General features: G+C 38.9%; 1 protein-coding gene across 3 annotated transcripts in view; it reads left to right on the top strand.

Moving 5' to 3' along the window:
• Positions 1 to 17265, top strand: part of THSD4 (thrombospondin type 1 domain containing 4) — a 264033-nt gene that overhangs the window by 191081 nt on the left and 55687 nt on the right. For all 3 annotated transcript variants that reach the window (XM_027881547.1, XM_027881546.1, XM_027881548.1), the window contains one exon: positions 15463 to 15667. In XM_027881547.1, the coding sequence (XP_027737348.1) occupies positions 15463 to 15667 (205 nt within the window). The remainder of the gene's footprint in view (positions 1 to 15462; positions 15668 to 17265) is intronic.

Raw genomic sequence — 17265 nt, 5'->3', positions numbered from 1 at the left:
TACTTTGTGTTAGGGAAAAGTTTATTTTGCTTTTTGTGTGTGTGTGTTTGAAGTGAGTCTGGACATATTGCAGGATTGGAATGAGGAAATTATTCAGGTATGGGGTTTTCCTGAAGTTGTATAAATTCATATGAGTGGATCCTATAGTTAGTCTCATTTTTATGAGAATAATGATTAATTTATTTATGAAGTATCAGTATGAGATAGCTTGTGGCATCCATTTGGGCAAGATAATTGCATTTCTAAGCCCTTAAATGTAGATGTCAGCGTAATTTTGTGGAATGTTATATAGTTACTGTTGCCATTGTACACCTATACACACTTATATGACACTTTTCTTTTGACTTCTGCATGTTTGTAGTACACTCTTAAGTTATAGCTCAGTCTTGAGGACCTCATTCAGGGCCTCATTCAGAGTAAGATCCCCACTGTAGTCAAAGCTTGCAGTTCTTCATACCTCATAGTATCATGTCTCTGCAGCTGGCCAATGATTGTACTGTGGTGGCCACTGGAGTAGATGTTTAGGAGAATCAGAATTAAACAGCACTTCTAAATAATTTCGTACTATTTTAAATTCAGAGAGAAGTTGTAGGCAAGTTAGAGTCTGCTGAGGATGCAGAAATTGTCTCATCAACCGTGCCATGAAAACTTAGGCACATGTGCTTCAAATGGATTTTAATGCTATTTTGATGAATAACATAGAAACGATGGCAGAGTTTTTGAGCTGTGGCCTTCTAGAAGACAAAGCAAGCAGGGCAGTCCTGTGCAGGAGGAGAGTTGTCTGGAGTGTCTGGCTGGGAGTCAGAGAATCCACTGTTCATACTGTGATGGGCATTGGTATTTGCATTGGACAGCTGGAACTGCTGCACCAAAACAAACATCAGTCAGGGCTCCTGCTGGTTGTGTAGGACCAGGTCAGTAAATCACAGTCCAAAGGCACTGGGTAATGTAAGTAGGTGGTACCTGCATCTCATTAGCTGCTGCTGAATTATATTATGGAAAAGTGCTACATTTTTTCCACTGAGTTTGCCTGATGGAGAAATATGTCGGGTTTTTTCCAATAAATGAAGTAGCAGAATTACTGTGGAGTTCAGTGCCCAGATAACAAATTTAGGAAACAAAGCACAACACTTTTCATCATTTCTCTCCCCTTCCCTCCTACCATGAAGAAATAGATACTAAAGTGATAAAGTAGAGAGAAAAGACTGGAGAAAATCAAGCAGAATTGAAAAAGGAATGGGACTCAAATCCTTCACAACAACTAGCAAAGTAATGTTTTTGCTTTCAAGCTACAGTAAGTACAATGGAGCTAAGTGAAAGAAATCAACAGTTTTCTATTTGAAAAGCACTTCCTGGCAGAGTAATAAATTTCAAAAAGGCAGAATTAGATGGAAGAAAATCCTCAGTTTACAGCCAGAGGAAAAATTGTATTTATTTCCAACAATAGCCTAAATATGGATCTGCCTTGAATAGAAATGCAGTGTTACTTTGGCTTTCTTAATGTGCTTTATCAGGCATTTGGACAAGAGAGAATAAGGCTAAAGAGTAAGAGCCCTAGAAGAGTTGTTTTTGTGATTTTGCTGGGGATCAAGCCTGGGCAGACTGTGATTAATCTTAACTGTCGTATCTTAGCACAAATAATGTGTAATAATTAAATTAGATCAGTGAGTTTGCTGGTACTTTGAGTGAGAGATTTTGAAACGTCTAAAATACAACTGAAACTGAAATTGTGTTTAATTGGTGGCAAAGAGTGACTGAGTGAGAATATTACATAATTCCTGAGGCCAAGCTAATTTACTATCACATGGATTGTACATTCTAAGAGCAGAAGTGCTGGGAATAAGATGCATGTGCTTTGCTATTAGCATGAGAAATACAATAGATTATTGTTTTTACTATAGTAAGTCAAGCTGGGGAATTACCTCTCACTGCTGAATATGAGTTTCTTGAAAGAACAGCTCAGTTCTCGTTGCTGCAGGACATCAGTACTTGATAATTCCTTGGATTTTGGGGTGCCATCAAAAGAGATAGAAGTTAAAGACATGAAGAAATGTCTTTCTCATTCAAAAAGAATGTTTCTTACCTGCTAGTGGTACCACCCCACCTACTTAGTATAGAATCAGTGCACCTTGGGAATTAATATGGGGTTTGGGAGGTGGGGGTAAAGAGGGTTTGAGAGCTTATTGAGAGATGAAGTTGAATATTGTAATTTTCATGTGTTGAACAGTCCTGTAAGCTTTCTTTGTGTTTAAAGAAGGAAAGCTGCAAACCTCTGCTCTCCCAGGGAGTTTCATCAGGTGTACTTGACTGAGGGACACACAGTCAGTGTCTGTCAGAAACTGTCCCAGAGAATCTTGTGTCTTAACACTTTTATCTGCTCACCTCTGCCAGATGGCCAGCAAGTGCTTAAAATCATTAGATAAAAAGCCTCTGGATATCAGCGGTTTGCTGGGCAGATAAAGTGTTAAGACACAGGATTCTCTGGGACAGTTTCTGTCTGTATCAGCCACTGACTGTGTGTCCCTCAGTCAGGTACAGTTGTGCTGCCTCACTGACAGCAGGCTGTTCTCATGCCTTTTCCTGACAGTAGCAACTGCTGGCCAAGGCTGGAACTTACTTGAAGCTCTGGAGCATGCATAGTATGACTGGTGGTTTTTTAGTGTTATACTGCCCAATCTTTATCTTATTTGTGTTGACTGGATGCCATGATGATGCTCAGGAGTTTACATCTTGACTAGACATGGGCATTTTTTCGTAAGAAGAGAAAAGCTCCCATCCTTGATGCTATCGCAGTCTCCATGCCAATTTTGAGCCCCTGATCTTAAAAAAGAAAAGAGTATTTCTGGGCATTCCTGAGTAAACCAGTTGTAAGTTCTTTTAAAAACTATTTGCAAAACAGACAATTTTGTTTAATCCTAGTTTTTGGGAAAAAAACCAAAATTATTCTTGTGTTTATTTTCTTTGAAAAGAAATGTTCAGCTTGTTTCTAGTCCCTGGCAAGGAAATTTTCAGTGTGGGTTGTTAAGTTTTGGCAGAGCTATAGCCATCTAAAAGCAACAGGGATATTGTAGGAAAGCATTTGAAAATATTAGCCATTACTATAGTTACCAGCTCTGCTTGTGTTTCTTCCTTTTTTTTTTTTTTTTTTTCCTAGCTAAATTGTAACTGGAAATATTGCTGGGGATGAAATTGTATCAGGGCAAATGGTTTCAAAGATGGGCACGCCAAGGTGGAGAGGAGGTGAAGCCCTCAGGGCAGCACTGCAGGTGAAGCACAGGCCACAGAGCTCCCTGGATTCATGGGAGAGCCCCCGGGCACCCAGTTTCTGGGTGCTGCTCTTGGGACTGTGCACCCCCTGCTTCTCCACAGCACAGTTCCAAGGGTAATAGACATAATGAAACCCCTGGAGGAGGGGAAAGAAAGGGCAACACAGCAACACTTGTTGTTGAATTTCAAATGTATTAGAATTAAAGGATTTAATTAACATTGTCCCAGGAGATAATAGAGAACACTGTATTCTGTACTGCCTTTTTTGTGAGCAACATCGTGGATAGAAAGAAATACATGCAGTTGAAAGAGAGGGCTAAAGGGTGTTTATTGCACACATATAGTCTGGCTATGTTAACTGCTGTTTCAAGATCAGACATCTGTCCTTAAAATATTTCGCTGCTTGGAGGTTTTTTTCTTTACCTTGAAATAAAGCCAAGTTTTTCCTTCATAAAGGAGAACACTTGAATAAACATAACCCAAGTAGAAAGCCAGTTGGGACTAGTCTGCTGGCAATGGCCAGAGTTCTTTTCACATTGAGAATTATTAGAAATACAGTGAATCTGACTCTCCCCTCTCAAGGGTCTCTCATGGTCTGTGTTCTTGACTTCTGTGCTATTAAGCAGCATGGATGAGTCAGGGGTTTACAGGAATATTACACTTTTTTATATTGTCACCTGTTTTTCAGAAAATGCTAAGTATTTCTTTCTTTTAACTTTGAAATTGCAAAAGATGGAAGTGTTTGTTAAACACTATACTCATGGGGACATTATTTATACATAGCAAGTAGGTAAAACTTATAAGTCTCCTGTTACAGAACAAAGAGTTGAGAAGTCTGTGTGGCTTACAAAGCTAAGGTTTGTGTATTCTGGGGGCAGTGTTGGAATCCAGTGGCACTTAATTATGAATTGGATTCTGAAGAATTTGGCATACTTTTTTTTTCCCTAAAAATTGCTTCTAGAAGTTGGATTCTCTGTATGTTAGACCAGGTCACAAGAGTTGTAATGCTAGTAATGGCTGAAAACATTTAGATATTTCCTTTGTCCTCAGTTACACAAAATAATTCTCCACTGAGACCCCTTGCTTTTGAAGTTTAGGGAGATGAGGGAGTGTCTACATAATACAAAAAAAAAAAAAAAAAACCTACTCTTTTTGGTATAATGAGAAAAAGCATTTGGAAATAAATCCCCAAGATTCAAGTAGACAAAACTAACTGCTGCATTTCCATTTCTTTTCTCGTTCATCCAGTTCATCACAAAACTTGCTACACAGTCCCTTCTTATGTAACCAGTGAGACACAAAATGACAACTGTAGTTCCTCTATTTTTCAACCTTTCCTTTTGAAATATAAGAAAATACTGTTGTCAAAATTCTTTTTCAAGTAAGGAAACACCTTTTTTTTTAAATATTCTGTCCTGTAATTCATCTTTGCTGAAAAAAAATCCAAATATCTGATCCACGTATAGATCACTACTCAAAACAGGAACCTCAGGTTTACAGGAACCTCAAATTAATCTTGTTTAAGTCCTTGTGGCAGGAGTTTTGTTCAAGTAATGATGAGGATAGAAGGCTATAGCAAATACATGGTGACTATGTGGTGATTTGGGGCAATAAAGAAAAAAGTACAGTTCCTGAAATCTGATCTTCATTGCATTTATATCCACCTTCTAGTAATCTAGGAGACATTGTGTTACATTCCTTTTAATTATTTTCCCATTTTCCAATAAGGTATATAAGGTTTGAAATTCAGATGACATCTGACATAACAAAACTTCAACTCAGATTTGTGTATTTGAACAGCTGTTGAGTCCACCAAGGAGATTCTCAGTAGTTCTCAGGTGCCCCTGCTTTACCTGGCTTGGTTCTCACCCTTTCACTGACAGCCAAAGGAAATCACATCTGAGGTTTAATTTGTGATTGTCTTTCTTATAGCAAAAAAATTGATTGAAGAATTTCTTGAATCTAACTGCAGCCCTTTGAACTGGCTCTTAAAGAAGTTGATTTGTGATGGGGTAAGATGAGTAACTGGTTAAGAGAAGAACTCACAGCATTAGCACATGTGGTTCTAAGGTTTCTTAATGGGACGAAAAATTATTTTTTATTCCTGTGCCTTGGCTTAGGCTTATGCTGTTCAGCACAATTAAAGGCAAGTCATCCACAGAAGAAAAGACAGCCCCAAAATAAAAAACCCATAATGATAGCGGTTTGTCATTCAGAAAAAAACATTTAGATGTTTTTATGAACGTGACAGGTCACTGTAAAATAGTAAAACAGATTATCAGAAATTAGGAATTAAGACAGTGAGAAACCAGGAAATGGAATAAAATCAGCAGGATTCCATAGGCTGGAAAAATGATAAGTTGAGTGAAAATGATTGAGTGAAGTCCATAAAACCTGAGAGTTCATGGAGAATGTAATGAGGAAATGATGGTCCTTGTCGTTCTCAGTACAGGCTCTATAAGCGTCAGCAGAAGTTGCCTGGTGCTGTTCTCAAGAGAAGATGATGTGGCAGGTGGTGGAACTCATTGACAGAGGAATTAGGGCTGCTACATTTCAGGAAGGAAGCTCAGTATATTCCATAGAGGACTACTAAATGATAGAAAGACATTACATTTGACTTAGGAAGTCTTTGTGCCTCATATAAAAAAATGCAACCTGGAAAAATATTCTGTCAAAATAGCATATATTTTTCCTAGTTTTAGGATCTCTCTTCTGCATCCATTTTTGATACCTTTGGACTAACTTGCAAGGACTTTATGTTTCTGTGTTCTTGAGTATAGAGGAAGAGTTTTGGTGATTGAATCTAACCATTCAAAGGGCCTGATCATTGACTGCCTTGAGATTCTTCTGAAGCTCTTCATTCTTGGGTATTTTTGTTACTCTGAATTCACATTAGCTAGAAAATACTGGGAGCCAGGAATTCCTGGTGCAAACTAAGGAGGAAGTCATTATTGACATGATGGTGAAGTTGAGCCTACTCTTCTGAGGCAGGCATTGGGCCCCATTTTTTCTTTATTTGTATGCCAATCAAAATAGAGAAATGTGTGCAGTTTTCCATTACTCAGGGACCTTGTCACTGATGGTTTGCACGTTTCCTTTCTAATTACCAGAATTAAAAATATTTTAAAGTTTGTAACATTGAAATAGGTCAAAATATTGAATACTTATACCTGACCATAAGTTCTAGTGTACTGTATAGGTATTTGGGCTAAACTCCTTTAAACCCAGGAACAGTAAAGCAGTGTTATTTTTTCTTTTAATCAAATGGGATATTTTAAAGTGTATATTGGTGAATCTCAGCTTCGGACTTTGGCACAAACCTTACAGCAACACGGTGTTCAGAACCAAGCACTCGTTAAATCCAGTCCTTGCTGGTTGAAGAGCAGAGATGTCTTTCAAGATAAATCTAAAAAATCTGACAAGTGATCAGGGCCTGGTGAGATCCTGAAGAGAAGTGATCTGCAGCTGTGTGGAGTCTTCCACACAGAAATGTTCACAGGTGCTGGTATTCATAGGAAATGGGTGTTCCTATTCCTGCAGACTGTGATACAGGCGCACACTTGGAAGGACCTTTTTATGCCATCACATCCTCTGCTCTTGTGGTCTTCTCCCTCTTAGATTCACACATTTCCTTCCCCTACAGCACTGATGTACAGCCAAAAATCCAGATGGCTGAATATGAGATGGACTGCTTTGTACTCATGTAGCAGAGCCAGGGTGCACTGCCTCCTTTCCTAAATTCTGCTCAACAGAAGTATATGAAACTCCACAACATTTAGATTCCATATGCTTTGCAGGGCATTTGTAATAAGCTCCCCTTCCACCTTTATGTTTAAGGGCTATTATTTTCTATAGGACAGGCAGAATTTTAGTATTTTAGTACTGCAATCTCAAAATAGAGCTTTGCAAGAATAAAATCTATTTAATTTTGTTTATTAAAAAGTAGACAACTTGAACCTGGAAGTTTGAAAGATTTCTTTGAAAGCATCTCAGGTACAGCTGCATATAGGATCTAGTTTCTTTAAGAAGAGAAAGCATTTGTATTTGTGTAAACAGATAAATTTTGTGTATTTGGGTAAATCACCCACATTTTTTAAATGGATGTTAATTGGGGTGATACTATATAGCTGTTCTGCACCAAGGCTGGAGAAAATAGAACTGCATTGAATGGAGACTTCCACTGCTGGCTGTGACGTTGGATATGGGGTGGCTGCTCTGCCAGTTGTGATTTTTCAGAAGAAACAAATTTTATTCAAATTGACAATATACCAGTCCATCTTTCCATCTCCTCTTCCTAAAGGGCAGGATAAAAACAGCATCGAAGAGGTCACTGTGCCATTAACTTTTCTTCAGACAATCAAACACCTGCTGTGGAAGCAGTGCCTCTCTCACTGCTGTGGGGGAGAGGTAAGTGTTTGCCTGTAAGTGCTCAGGAGGCTGTTCTGAACTTCAGTCATAACTGAAACTATTTGTATTCCCTTCCTGATGTTGTCTTCCTATGCTATTACTGTTTGTTTATGCTCTTTATGACATTCATAAACTAGAAAGTAATAATGGTAGGTATTGTAGGAGTTCAGGAAAGAATTTAAAGTGCAGTATTTTAAGGCCAAGCAGGGAGTTGGTGTATTGTATTCAGACACAGCCATAGCTTTGGATAGAATATATTGTGTTTTACACTTGGTCTCTGAAGTATCAAGCTTTTGAAGAGAATTGTGGAGACCCTGAAACTTGCCATCAATAATACTGAGATATGATCAGGGTGGTGCTGACATGCATTAGCTCTGGCCACTCAGATAAGAGGTGTTTTAAAAAGGCATAGAACTAATACTGCATTACTTTGTTTAACTGTTTCTTGTCATTGCCAAGAAGGTCAAATTAGGCTAGATTTTATCAAACATTTTATGCACCTTCACACTACACTGTTAGTAAAGTCAGTATATCCAAGCCCTGTCTGCATTTTTGAAGGCTTTAGCCTTCTGGTTCACATCATAAACACACACTTCGTGTACAAATCCTAGGAAACAAGATACCATTCTTAAAGAATATAATGTGTGGAGTTGGTATCTGACTTTGGATGTGAAATGGTTTTCTGCTTTGTACTGTATAAATTGTATAAATAGAAGCGTAGAGTTTGCTGCTCTTGCTGAATCCCTGATATCAAGTAATCTGGCATATTTGCAGCAGATCAATATATTCAGGCAGGCATGAGTGCTTTGTTATGTGTGATTTAGGAATATTTATTTCAGATTAGATTTGGTCTGGTCTTGCACTAAAGCAGCCTTACTGTCTTTGTCGTTCTAAGTTTTCTGAAGTGAAAAAGCAATTAGTGCATTTCAGAGATGTACATACCATTTGATCCTGTTGTACCTCTTGGGCTTCAGAGTATGGACCTTCCAGTTGCAAATTCAGTGTTTGGTTAAAAAAAAAAAAAAAAAAAAAAAAAGACAGTCTTTCAATCTGAGGTACTTTTTTTTTTTCTATCAGTGTTCCCATTCTTAATGAATAGGAGCAGTCTGATTCCCGTGAAAGCGTGAAAACCCAAAACTGAAGCCCCTCAATGTGGTTCTGAATGCTTTAGCAGCAGATATGTATGGGAACAGACTGACCCAGATGTGGTGAACTTGGTCCCCTTCTGTGTTAGGGTCATGTGCCTGTTGTTGCATTCAGTACCCAGAGCCTCCTGTGAATGCTTAAGACAGATTTCTTCCATCTCAGACGGAGATGAGTGCTGATGACTGAACTGTGTGTGATCAAATGGGGAAAGGCCCACCAGCCTTGACTCCCTGTGTGTGCTGTCCAGTGGGATATATGTGTTATGGTGGGGTATCTTCATTTTCCTCACTCGTAAATGCTGCCAATGTGGCCACTTCAAAACACTTGAGTAATAATCTCCTTTAAGAAGCTCTTTGTAGAGTGGAGAGCTCAAAACTGAATATTTTTCTTGACTTGGATAAGGTGACAGCTAGCAATGTTCTGTTTCTATTTCAGCTCTTTGTTGCAGCAGCATCATTGGAGAGAGGGCAGATTTCATCCACCTTACCTCGGGTTAGTGCATGGGAGAACTACAGGTCCCATTTATAGAATATCTCCTTAGAACAAAAATAACTTGAGAGTTTTGCAAACTGCCAAAGGTATCAGTGTGAGATGCATGCTTTACGTTTTTAATCCCTCTTTATTAGCTGTTACTAGTTGATATCTTTAAAGGACATCTTTTCACATGATTACTTTTCCTGGATGGCTTTACTTTTTCCATTGTAACAAGAATAAAACCTTTTTTGCTCTCAAGTAATTTTCTAGCCAGTAAGAAACTATTGAATGTCTTAGTGAAAGGGTCTTTATATGTCTTTACGTGAGTGACTTTTTTTTTCATTGAATGGTGCATATTTAGATACTATAAATGTCATTTGAATTCTTAAGGTTGTCAAAAATGAATAGCTTGCTTCTTCTTGCTGCCAAAATTTTTCTGACATGAAGCTCACCATAAAGCACAGATAGGTAATGAAACCAGCTATTGTGCAGGTAAGGAAATCTGTGATTGATTAAGTGGGCGACATCTGGACGTGACCATAACCTATTCATGAGGGGCTGTAAATAGCATCAAAGATTTGTGAGGGTTAGTTCTGATAACAGCAGGAAATATTTGAAAGCCAAAGCAGGATCAAATGTTTGGGTAAAAATTATGGTTATAGCTAACCACAAATCAAGTGAGAGCCATTAGAATGTTGTTTGTTATCCTGTGGTTGAATGTAAATTCTCAACATCGCTCCTTTGATTTGTAAAGCAAATGAAGGTTAGGTTGCAACCTTGAAGACGTGAGACACTGAAGTGAGACAAGCAGGCCCTGCTGGCTTTGTCGTGCTATGCCTTTGGAGGTTTTCTGGAGGTACCTCTTGCTCTACAAGCATAGCCTTGTTTCCTCACTGCTGACTACCCTGCTTATTTTGTTCCCACTGAAGAACATGCACCACCAGATCTTGCACTTCTGTCTGTACACAGGAACTCCCTGACACCGTAAAATGCTTCAAAACCTGGCTGTGTGCTGTCATTCGCTTGCTCTTCTGTTACAGTGCTATGGAGCACAAACATTTTGGCTCCCTCAGGGAACTGCAAAGCTCAAGGCAGTTCCTGGAAATCTGTATCATTCTTCTCATTTACATATAGCTCTGGCAAGTGATGTGTACATTTGGTGGGAATCCTACTCCTGGTATGATGGCATGTGCTGGCTATTGCTCTCTAGCAGTCATTACATCTTCATTGGTGCCTCGTTTAATACCTGTCACAGACAGAAATGGAAGGAGTTATATTTATCGAATTTTAGGAGTTTAATTTATAAGTTCATGTATGAAGTTCAAAGGTTTTAACAGTGGCCAGAGAAACGTAGTAGTGTTATCCTCAGCTTGATCACACACTGAGGAGAGAGCCACCCAGCCAATCACTAGGCAACCTTGCTTAGGTTTTGGGGGGAAAATTAAACCAGAAAACTAGTGTCCTTCCTAGTAGAGGAGAGAGATTCATTGAAGGCAAGGAACAAGGCTTGTGATGCAAGTATCAGAAACTATCTGGGAAAACAATCTAAATCCACTAATACAAACTGTAATTCCAAGAGATGAGAAGCCAAAACTTTAAGATTTTTCATGTCAAATAGAGGGCACAATCCCCCTCCTTGAGCTCCCAACCACACCTTTGCTGGAACAGTCCATTGTGCAGTTGCTGTCTCTGCTGCAAGGGCACGTTGCTTGTTCACACTCAATTTCTTGTCCACAAGGTCCCTGAGGTCCTTTACTGCAGAGCTACTTCCCAGCCAGTGAGACCCAGCCTCTCCTGGTGCATGGAGTTATTCCATCCAAGACACAGAACTTCCCATTTCAACTTCATGTGGTTCCTGTCTGCTCCTTCCACCAGGCTGCAAAGACACCTCTAAGCAGCAGTCCAGTCCTGCTTCCTGCAATTTGGTGTCATCTGTGCTGCCAGCACACTCCTGCCTTAACACCCTCGTCATACAGGGAATGTTTAACAGGATTGACTCCAGTATCCCTCCCAGAGAGAGGCTGCGGATAGTTGCCTGTCAATTGGATTTTGGAGCAGTGATCACTACCCATTAAATCTGGCAGCCCAGTGGTTTCCCACTCACTTTATTGTCACCTTTCCCAGTCTGGATTTCTCCAGTGTGGCTTTAAGAACACTGTGAGAGATGATGTTGAAGGCCTCACTGAACTCAAGGCACAGAACATCCACTCAAGCTCTCCACTTATCTGCTGAACTCATTGAACCACAGAAGACAAGTTGTGCCTGTTCAGGCACGACTTGACCCTGGTGTGTCCATGAGGGTTGTTCTCTTTTTTTTATTTTTCTTTTTTTTTTTCCTTTTTTATTTTTCTCCATGTGTTTGGAAATAACCTCCAGGAGGATCAGCTCTGCAGTCTCCTGAGGGCTGTTAGGGTGCCTAGCTTGCAAATGAGCCTCAGGTCCTTCTTGCCCTTAATGAAGATGGATGTGGCAGCTGCTTTTTAGGCATTCCCACCAACCACTGTGACCTAACTGTGAAATCATCCAGCTCTGTTGGCACCCTTGGTTGCCTCCTGTCCAGTCCCAAAGATTTGTGTACCTAAAAATTCCTCAGGTGCTCCCAAACTTCATCTGTCTCATTCCCACAGATTCAGTGGGAGTGATTAATTTTTCAACAGAAATTCAAGTGAATGGAAAAAAATATACATATACTTCTGTTTGACACACTTAAATCTAAAAGTCATTTAAATTTGCTAGTAAATTTTGCATTGTGAGACCGTAGAATTGACATAATTCTGCCCTGTCAAATCTACAAGGAGCCTGAGCAAATTTCCCATTGATGTCAACTTCGAAGTCAGTGAGGATTCCTTTGGAGGACAGACACCAGAATTTGGATTAAAATATTTATTTATCATTGATAAATGAAGTCCGCCTGGACACAAGAAAAGGAGAGCATATGATGCAAGAAAAAACACTTTGAGAGTTTCTCCTTCATTTCAGTTTTGTGCAACATTTGTATTTTAGATTAAAATACATTCTAAACCAAAAGAAATCTTTGGATTGATTGAGATATTTTAAGAACCTGTTACTGTTAACAAAATGTCAGCACTTGTTACTGAGGTGATAAAGGCTCATTTGAAAAGAAGTGCAATACAAACTTTGTGTTGAGGTGTAAGAAATTATCTTTTTGTTTGTTTCTTTCTTTTTTTCTTTTTTTTCTTTTTACGGAGACCTTCTACATTTTGATTTCACAAGGATTGTAAGTGCCACCTTGTGGACATCATTATTCTTGTATCTCATAGGATACAAGGGATGAAGCAGAATAATAAAATTTCGTTTCAAAATCTGTGTCAGAAGTTATTTCTGTTTTCTTTAAGGATCAGGGGATTTTATTTATTTTCCAGTATTGTTAATTGATGTGCTGAAGTTGAAGAACATAATACCTTTGGCTTCAATGGCTGGGAATACAGCCAAACTCGACTAGTCTTGTTGTGGAGCCTTACTCCTTCATGATTTCTGCAGTTCTTGCTGGAATTCCTTTGTTGATCACTCTCAGATGTTTCTTCTGAATCAGACAGTGATGGAATACCACAGGAGTAAAATCCCAGATGTCTGGTATGTTCTGACAAGCTCTTTTTGTTGTAATCCCTTGTCTTTGTGTGGAAGTGCCTTGATAAAATAGTTTGTGCCATTTCCTGAAGTAGCCCAGGTAATTTTGGAGGGGGGTGTGGCTTGTAGGGTTTTCTTTGTTGGTCATCCTGGTGTTCCCTGTGTTTCTGGCAGCTGCATTCTGCTGGTGGTGTGCATCTCCTGGTGCTGTGCCATGTTTTAGAGGGTTTGGGGGCCTATGTTGTCTCCAATACCTGAGCACCATGATGCTGTAACAGCGAACCCCAACTCAGGCATTTCTGCAGTCTTCAGAAATAAATACAAATTTTATACTGAGAAATACAGAGTTTCGAGTTGAATGCAGCTAATTTTCTGCTCTTTAATAACTTAAAGATATTGTCATCAAAGTATATGAAGTATCTACTGCTATTTTGAAACTGTCTCTTGAGGATCTGGAGTTTCCTCTTTACCCAACTCCAATTCAAGCCTGTTTCTAGGAGTAAATTCAGTTGGTTTGTCTGTGTGCTGTTTAGCTGTCAACCGTTCCAACTGCTTGTGCACACCACAAATTCCTACTTATCTCCAGGCTATAATTAGGCCATAACCACTATCAAAATTCCAGGACATCAAATCTCTTCCTTGGCTGGATGCTGAAGTGCTTTTTATGTTGTCACAAAACAGAAGCTGATTTATCTCATAGATAAATTGGTTTTTAAACTGTGACCAAAAAATAACAGTGTTGTTTTTGAGAAAACACAGTTGCATTCCTGGTCAGTGAAGAACTCTCCAAATGAACATCTCAGCTGTAGGGAAGCTGTTTTATGGACTGCACAAATGGTCACCTGGGACAACACCAAATCTTTAATGTGCCAGTTTACTTGTGTCCACTTCATTACTGGTTGAATTATTAAGATAACATTTTCCCATTCTGTTTGAAAGGCCTGGAAAGTAAAAACATCTGACTTTATATGGAGAAGATACCTGACATGGCAAGAAAAGCTTTGAAATTGGGGTAGAATATAGGAAACTGTTTATTAAAATGAGGATGGAATGTCAGCTGTGATTCTCTTAACAGAAGAACCATGAACAATAGAGAACAGGGGTTAGTTAAAAAGAAAAGGCTCCAGCACTTGGTAGTAAGATCAAAAGTGATGGAAGAATTGCCTTGTTGTTTACATGCTTTTATCACATTTCAACTTTAGCATAAGTGGATCTAGTATTTCCTTCATTTATCTATGACCAACCTTAGATTTTTCCTTTTATCTGTTCCATTGTTGCTGTATTGTTAACTTATTATGACATCTTTCCTGGCTTTCAGCTTTAGTGTGATCATGAATGATTTTTTTTTTTTATGCTTAAAAAAGCTTATTTATTTATTTATTTATTTATTTATTATTTCATTTATTTATTAATTTGATTTATTTTGAATTACTACATTCATAGAATGATAGAGTGGTTGGGGTTGGAGGGAAGTTTAAAGATTGTCTAGTTTCAACCTCCAGATTACATTTGATAAAATTTGTGAAATGTTTTTGTTTTTCTGGCTCATGTAATATTTCATTCTTATTTGAATGAGAATGAGAAGTTCTTTTTTGCATGTGCCAGTTAATCATAGAAGTAGATGATAGGTGTTCATCATAAAACTTCCTTAAGTCTATTAGTACAAACGAGTAAGATCAACGAACAGGAATGTTTCTGTAAAACAGGAGGTACCGAACATTCTGTAGAGACTTTTAAAGTGCAGTAACTCGGAAAGATTTTTTTCTTGTTTGTGTCAAATCTGTAACCTTTTTTCTGCCCTTTAATTTACATTATTTTAAACGCCCAGAGAAGCTGTGGATGCCTCATCCCTAGAACTGTTCAAGACCAGGTTGGACGGGGCTTAGAGCAACCTGATCTAGTGAAAGGTGTCCCTGCCCATGGCAGGGGGGTTGGACCGAGATGATTTTCAAGGTCCCTTCCAACTCAAACCATTCTGTGATTCTGTGAAATTATTTAGTTTGAATTATCCTGTCCAAGTGGGTGTTACTGAGTGGGTTGAAGATTTTCTGCCCAGGAGGATCTCTTCCAAAACTGTCAAGGTGCAGCATAAAGATTTCTCAGAAACCTCTTTTGGTGAGAATAGGCCGAGTGTTCAGTCTTAGAGGAGATTAGGACAACACTTGGTATATCAAGTAGTTCTGCTTTTGTAAAAAGCCCACTTTGAATCCTACCATAATCACAGCTCTCCACCTCTTTTCTGACTAGCAGCCATGGGAACTGTGTTGTTAAAAGGTTCTTTCAGCCAAGGAGGATGCAGTCAGTGATAACAATGCATTACTACTGCTCTAGTGTGTTCTTTATTTTTGGTAGCAGGATGTAAAAACCTGTCAGCTGATTTTAAAACCCCGAGTCTGTGAACCCTTTAGCTTTTCTAGCCTTTTTCCATAGAGATGAACGAAGAAAGACATTACTAAAATGCTAATTCTCAACATGGTTTCACAATTAATTGTTCTCTGAAAGTCATACTATCCTTGGTTATTATTTCCAAAGTCTGCAGTTGTAAGATCTTGTAAAAAGAAATCTTACTTTATTTTGCAGAGCATTGGCTGTGACGACTATCTGGGTTCTGACAAGGTGATTGACAAGTGTGGAATATGTGGAGGGGACAACACTGCTTGCAAGGTGGTGTCTGGAGTTTTCAAACACACGCTAACAAATCTTGGCTACCACAAGATAGTGGAAATTCCTGAAGGAGCTACCAAAATCAACATTACTGAGATGTCAAAGAGCAACAACTATTTGGGTAAGTTGCATCTCAGTGAATGAAGCCTTCTTTGTGCTCTAGTGCAACTGGGTGGAGGTTCTGGCAGGAAAAGCCTTCTGAACAATGTGAAATAGAAGTCAAGAAGAAGAGAGGAAAGAGAAAATCATTAAACAGGTATTGTGATCAGAACTGTCTGTCTGTAATTATAGGTTGATCTTGCATGACAAACACCACAGACCTGTTACCATGGATTTCTTTGTCCATGTGACCTGGCTTTGGTATTTCCCGTTAGTTGGTTCCACTGTGGTGTTTTCCCTTCCCACACCATTGCACTTCTCTGAGCAGTCAGGAATCCAGCCAAGCATTGGTTGTTCATGTACATTGAATTGAGACTGTTTGAGGAGGAAAGGTCATCTTCTGCTTGCCTAAAATTTCAGTTCTTTTGAAGTGAAAGTATGTCAAAATTTTATTGAGATAATTTGGTACTGAGGTGGCATTTGCACAATCCAAGGTCATTTGTACAATTGTTTATTCTGAAGTAGGTTCTTAATTCAAAACCATAGATGGTCCTTGAATATTTTCATTAACATAGCATCTTGAGGTATATTTCTAGATATGTGTCAGGGGTTACAACTTAGAGGTTATGTGGAATTAATGCAGATCTATGTCCGTCTTGTGTGCATTTATGAACTGTGGCTTTCCCTGTTATCACCTGTCCTGTCCTCAAGTTACAAAGCCCTTGGTTTGTCTGTATTTGTGCATATTTTGGAGGCAGTTCTTCTGAGTGGACTGGAAAGAGAAGAGTCAGTTCAGATTTATAAAACCTGCTCCTCACCCTTTAGTTTCTCTTCACCTGTCAATCCATCTTACAAATTGCCAGAGCAGACAATAAAATTGGTGTAGTCTTTGCTGGGACTGTACTGGAAGTTCCAAATCCCACTGTTCCTGTTGGACAGCTGCTTTATCTCACTTGGTGAGCATCTCAGCTGCTGCTCAGGTAGAAGAAAGGAAAAAGCTCATTATGGAATTGCTTCTTTCTTCTTTTCTACTTTCTTGCCCTTAATTGCTGCTGGAGCTGTGCTGAGTTCCACACAAACATTGCCTGTGGATGAGAGTTTATTATGGGCAACAGTCTGAGCTGTAATGTGAACTCCATAATTGTACCAAAAAAAGGTGACTCTTCAAAAATTGAAGAAATAATATAAACTACCCACAGTCCAAGAAAACCAAATGTCTGGACCTTTTGTAGGGTGGTCTTATCAGTTCTAATTTGTCTTGGTTTCATCCAAGTGAGTTTTTGATACATTATGTACTTATATGCACCAGTATTCGTTTTCTTGTGCCAACAATTTGTGTAACATCCATTGACACCAACTTGATTGATGATGAGCTAAACCAATAATTCTATCTAAAGAACTTCCATAGATACTTGTACACTTAGTAAAAAATGGGCGAGAACGAAGTTTACTTGGCAGTGCAGTGAAAGCAGTCATGTTACTCATATATAAAATCATGGAGCTGAATGTAATTTTTCTGTCAGATTTACGTGCCAGCATCTGAAATCAGCTGGCAGAAGAATTCCCTTAACTATGTTAAAATGGCCTGAGCCACTTCAACCTTTTTGGAATGGGCAGCAC

Source organism: Empidonax traillii, unplaced genomic scaffold, assembly GCF_003031625.1.
Source record: "Empidonax traillii isolate 1590-97213 ecotype Southwest subspecies unplaced genomic scaffold, ASM303162v1 scaffold90:size2128546, whole genome shotgun sequence".
Lineage (NCBI taxonomy): Eukaryota > Metazoa > Chordata > Aves > Passeriformes > Tyrannidae > Empidonax > Empidonax traillii.
Note: the sequence above shows the minus strand (reverse complement) of the source record. Positions and strands in the feature narration are given on the sequence as shown.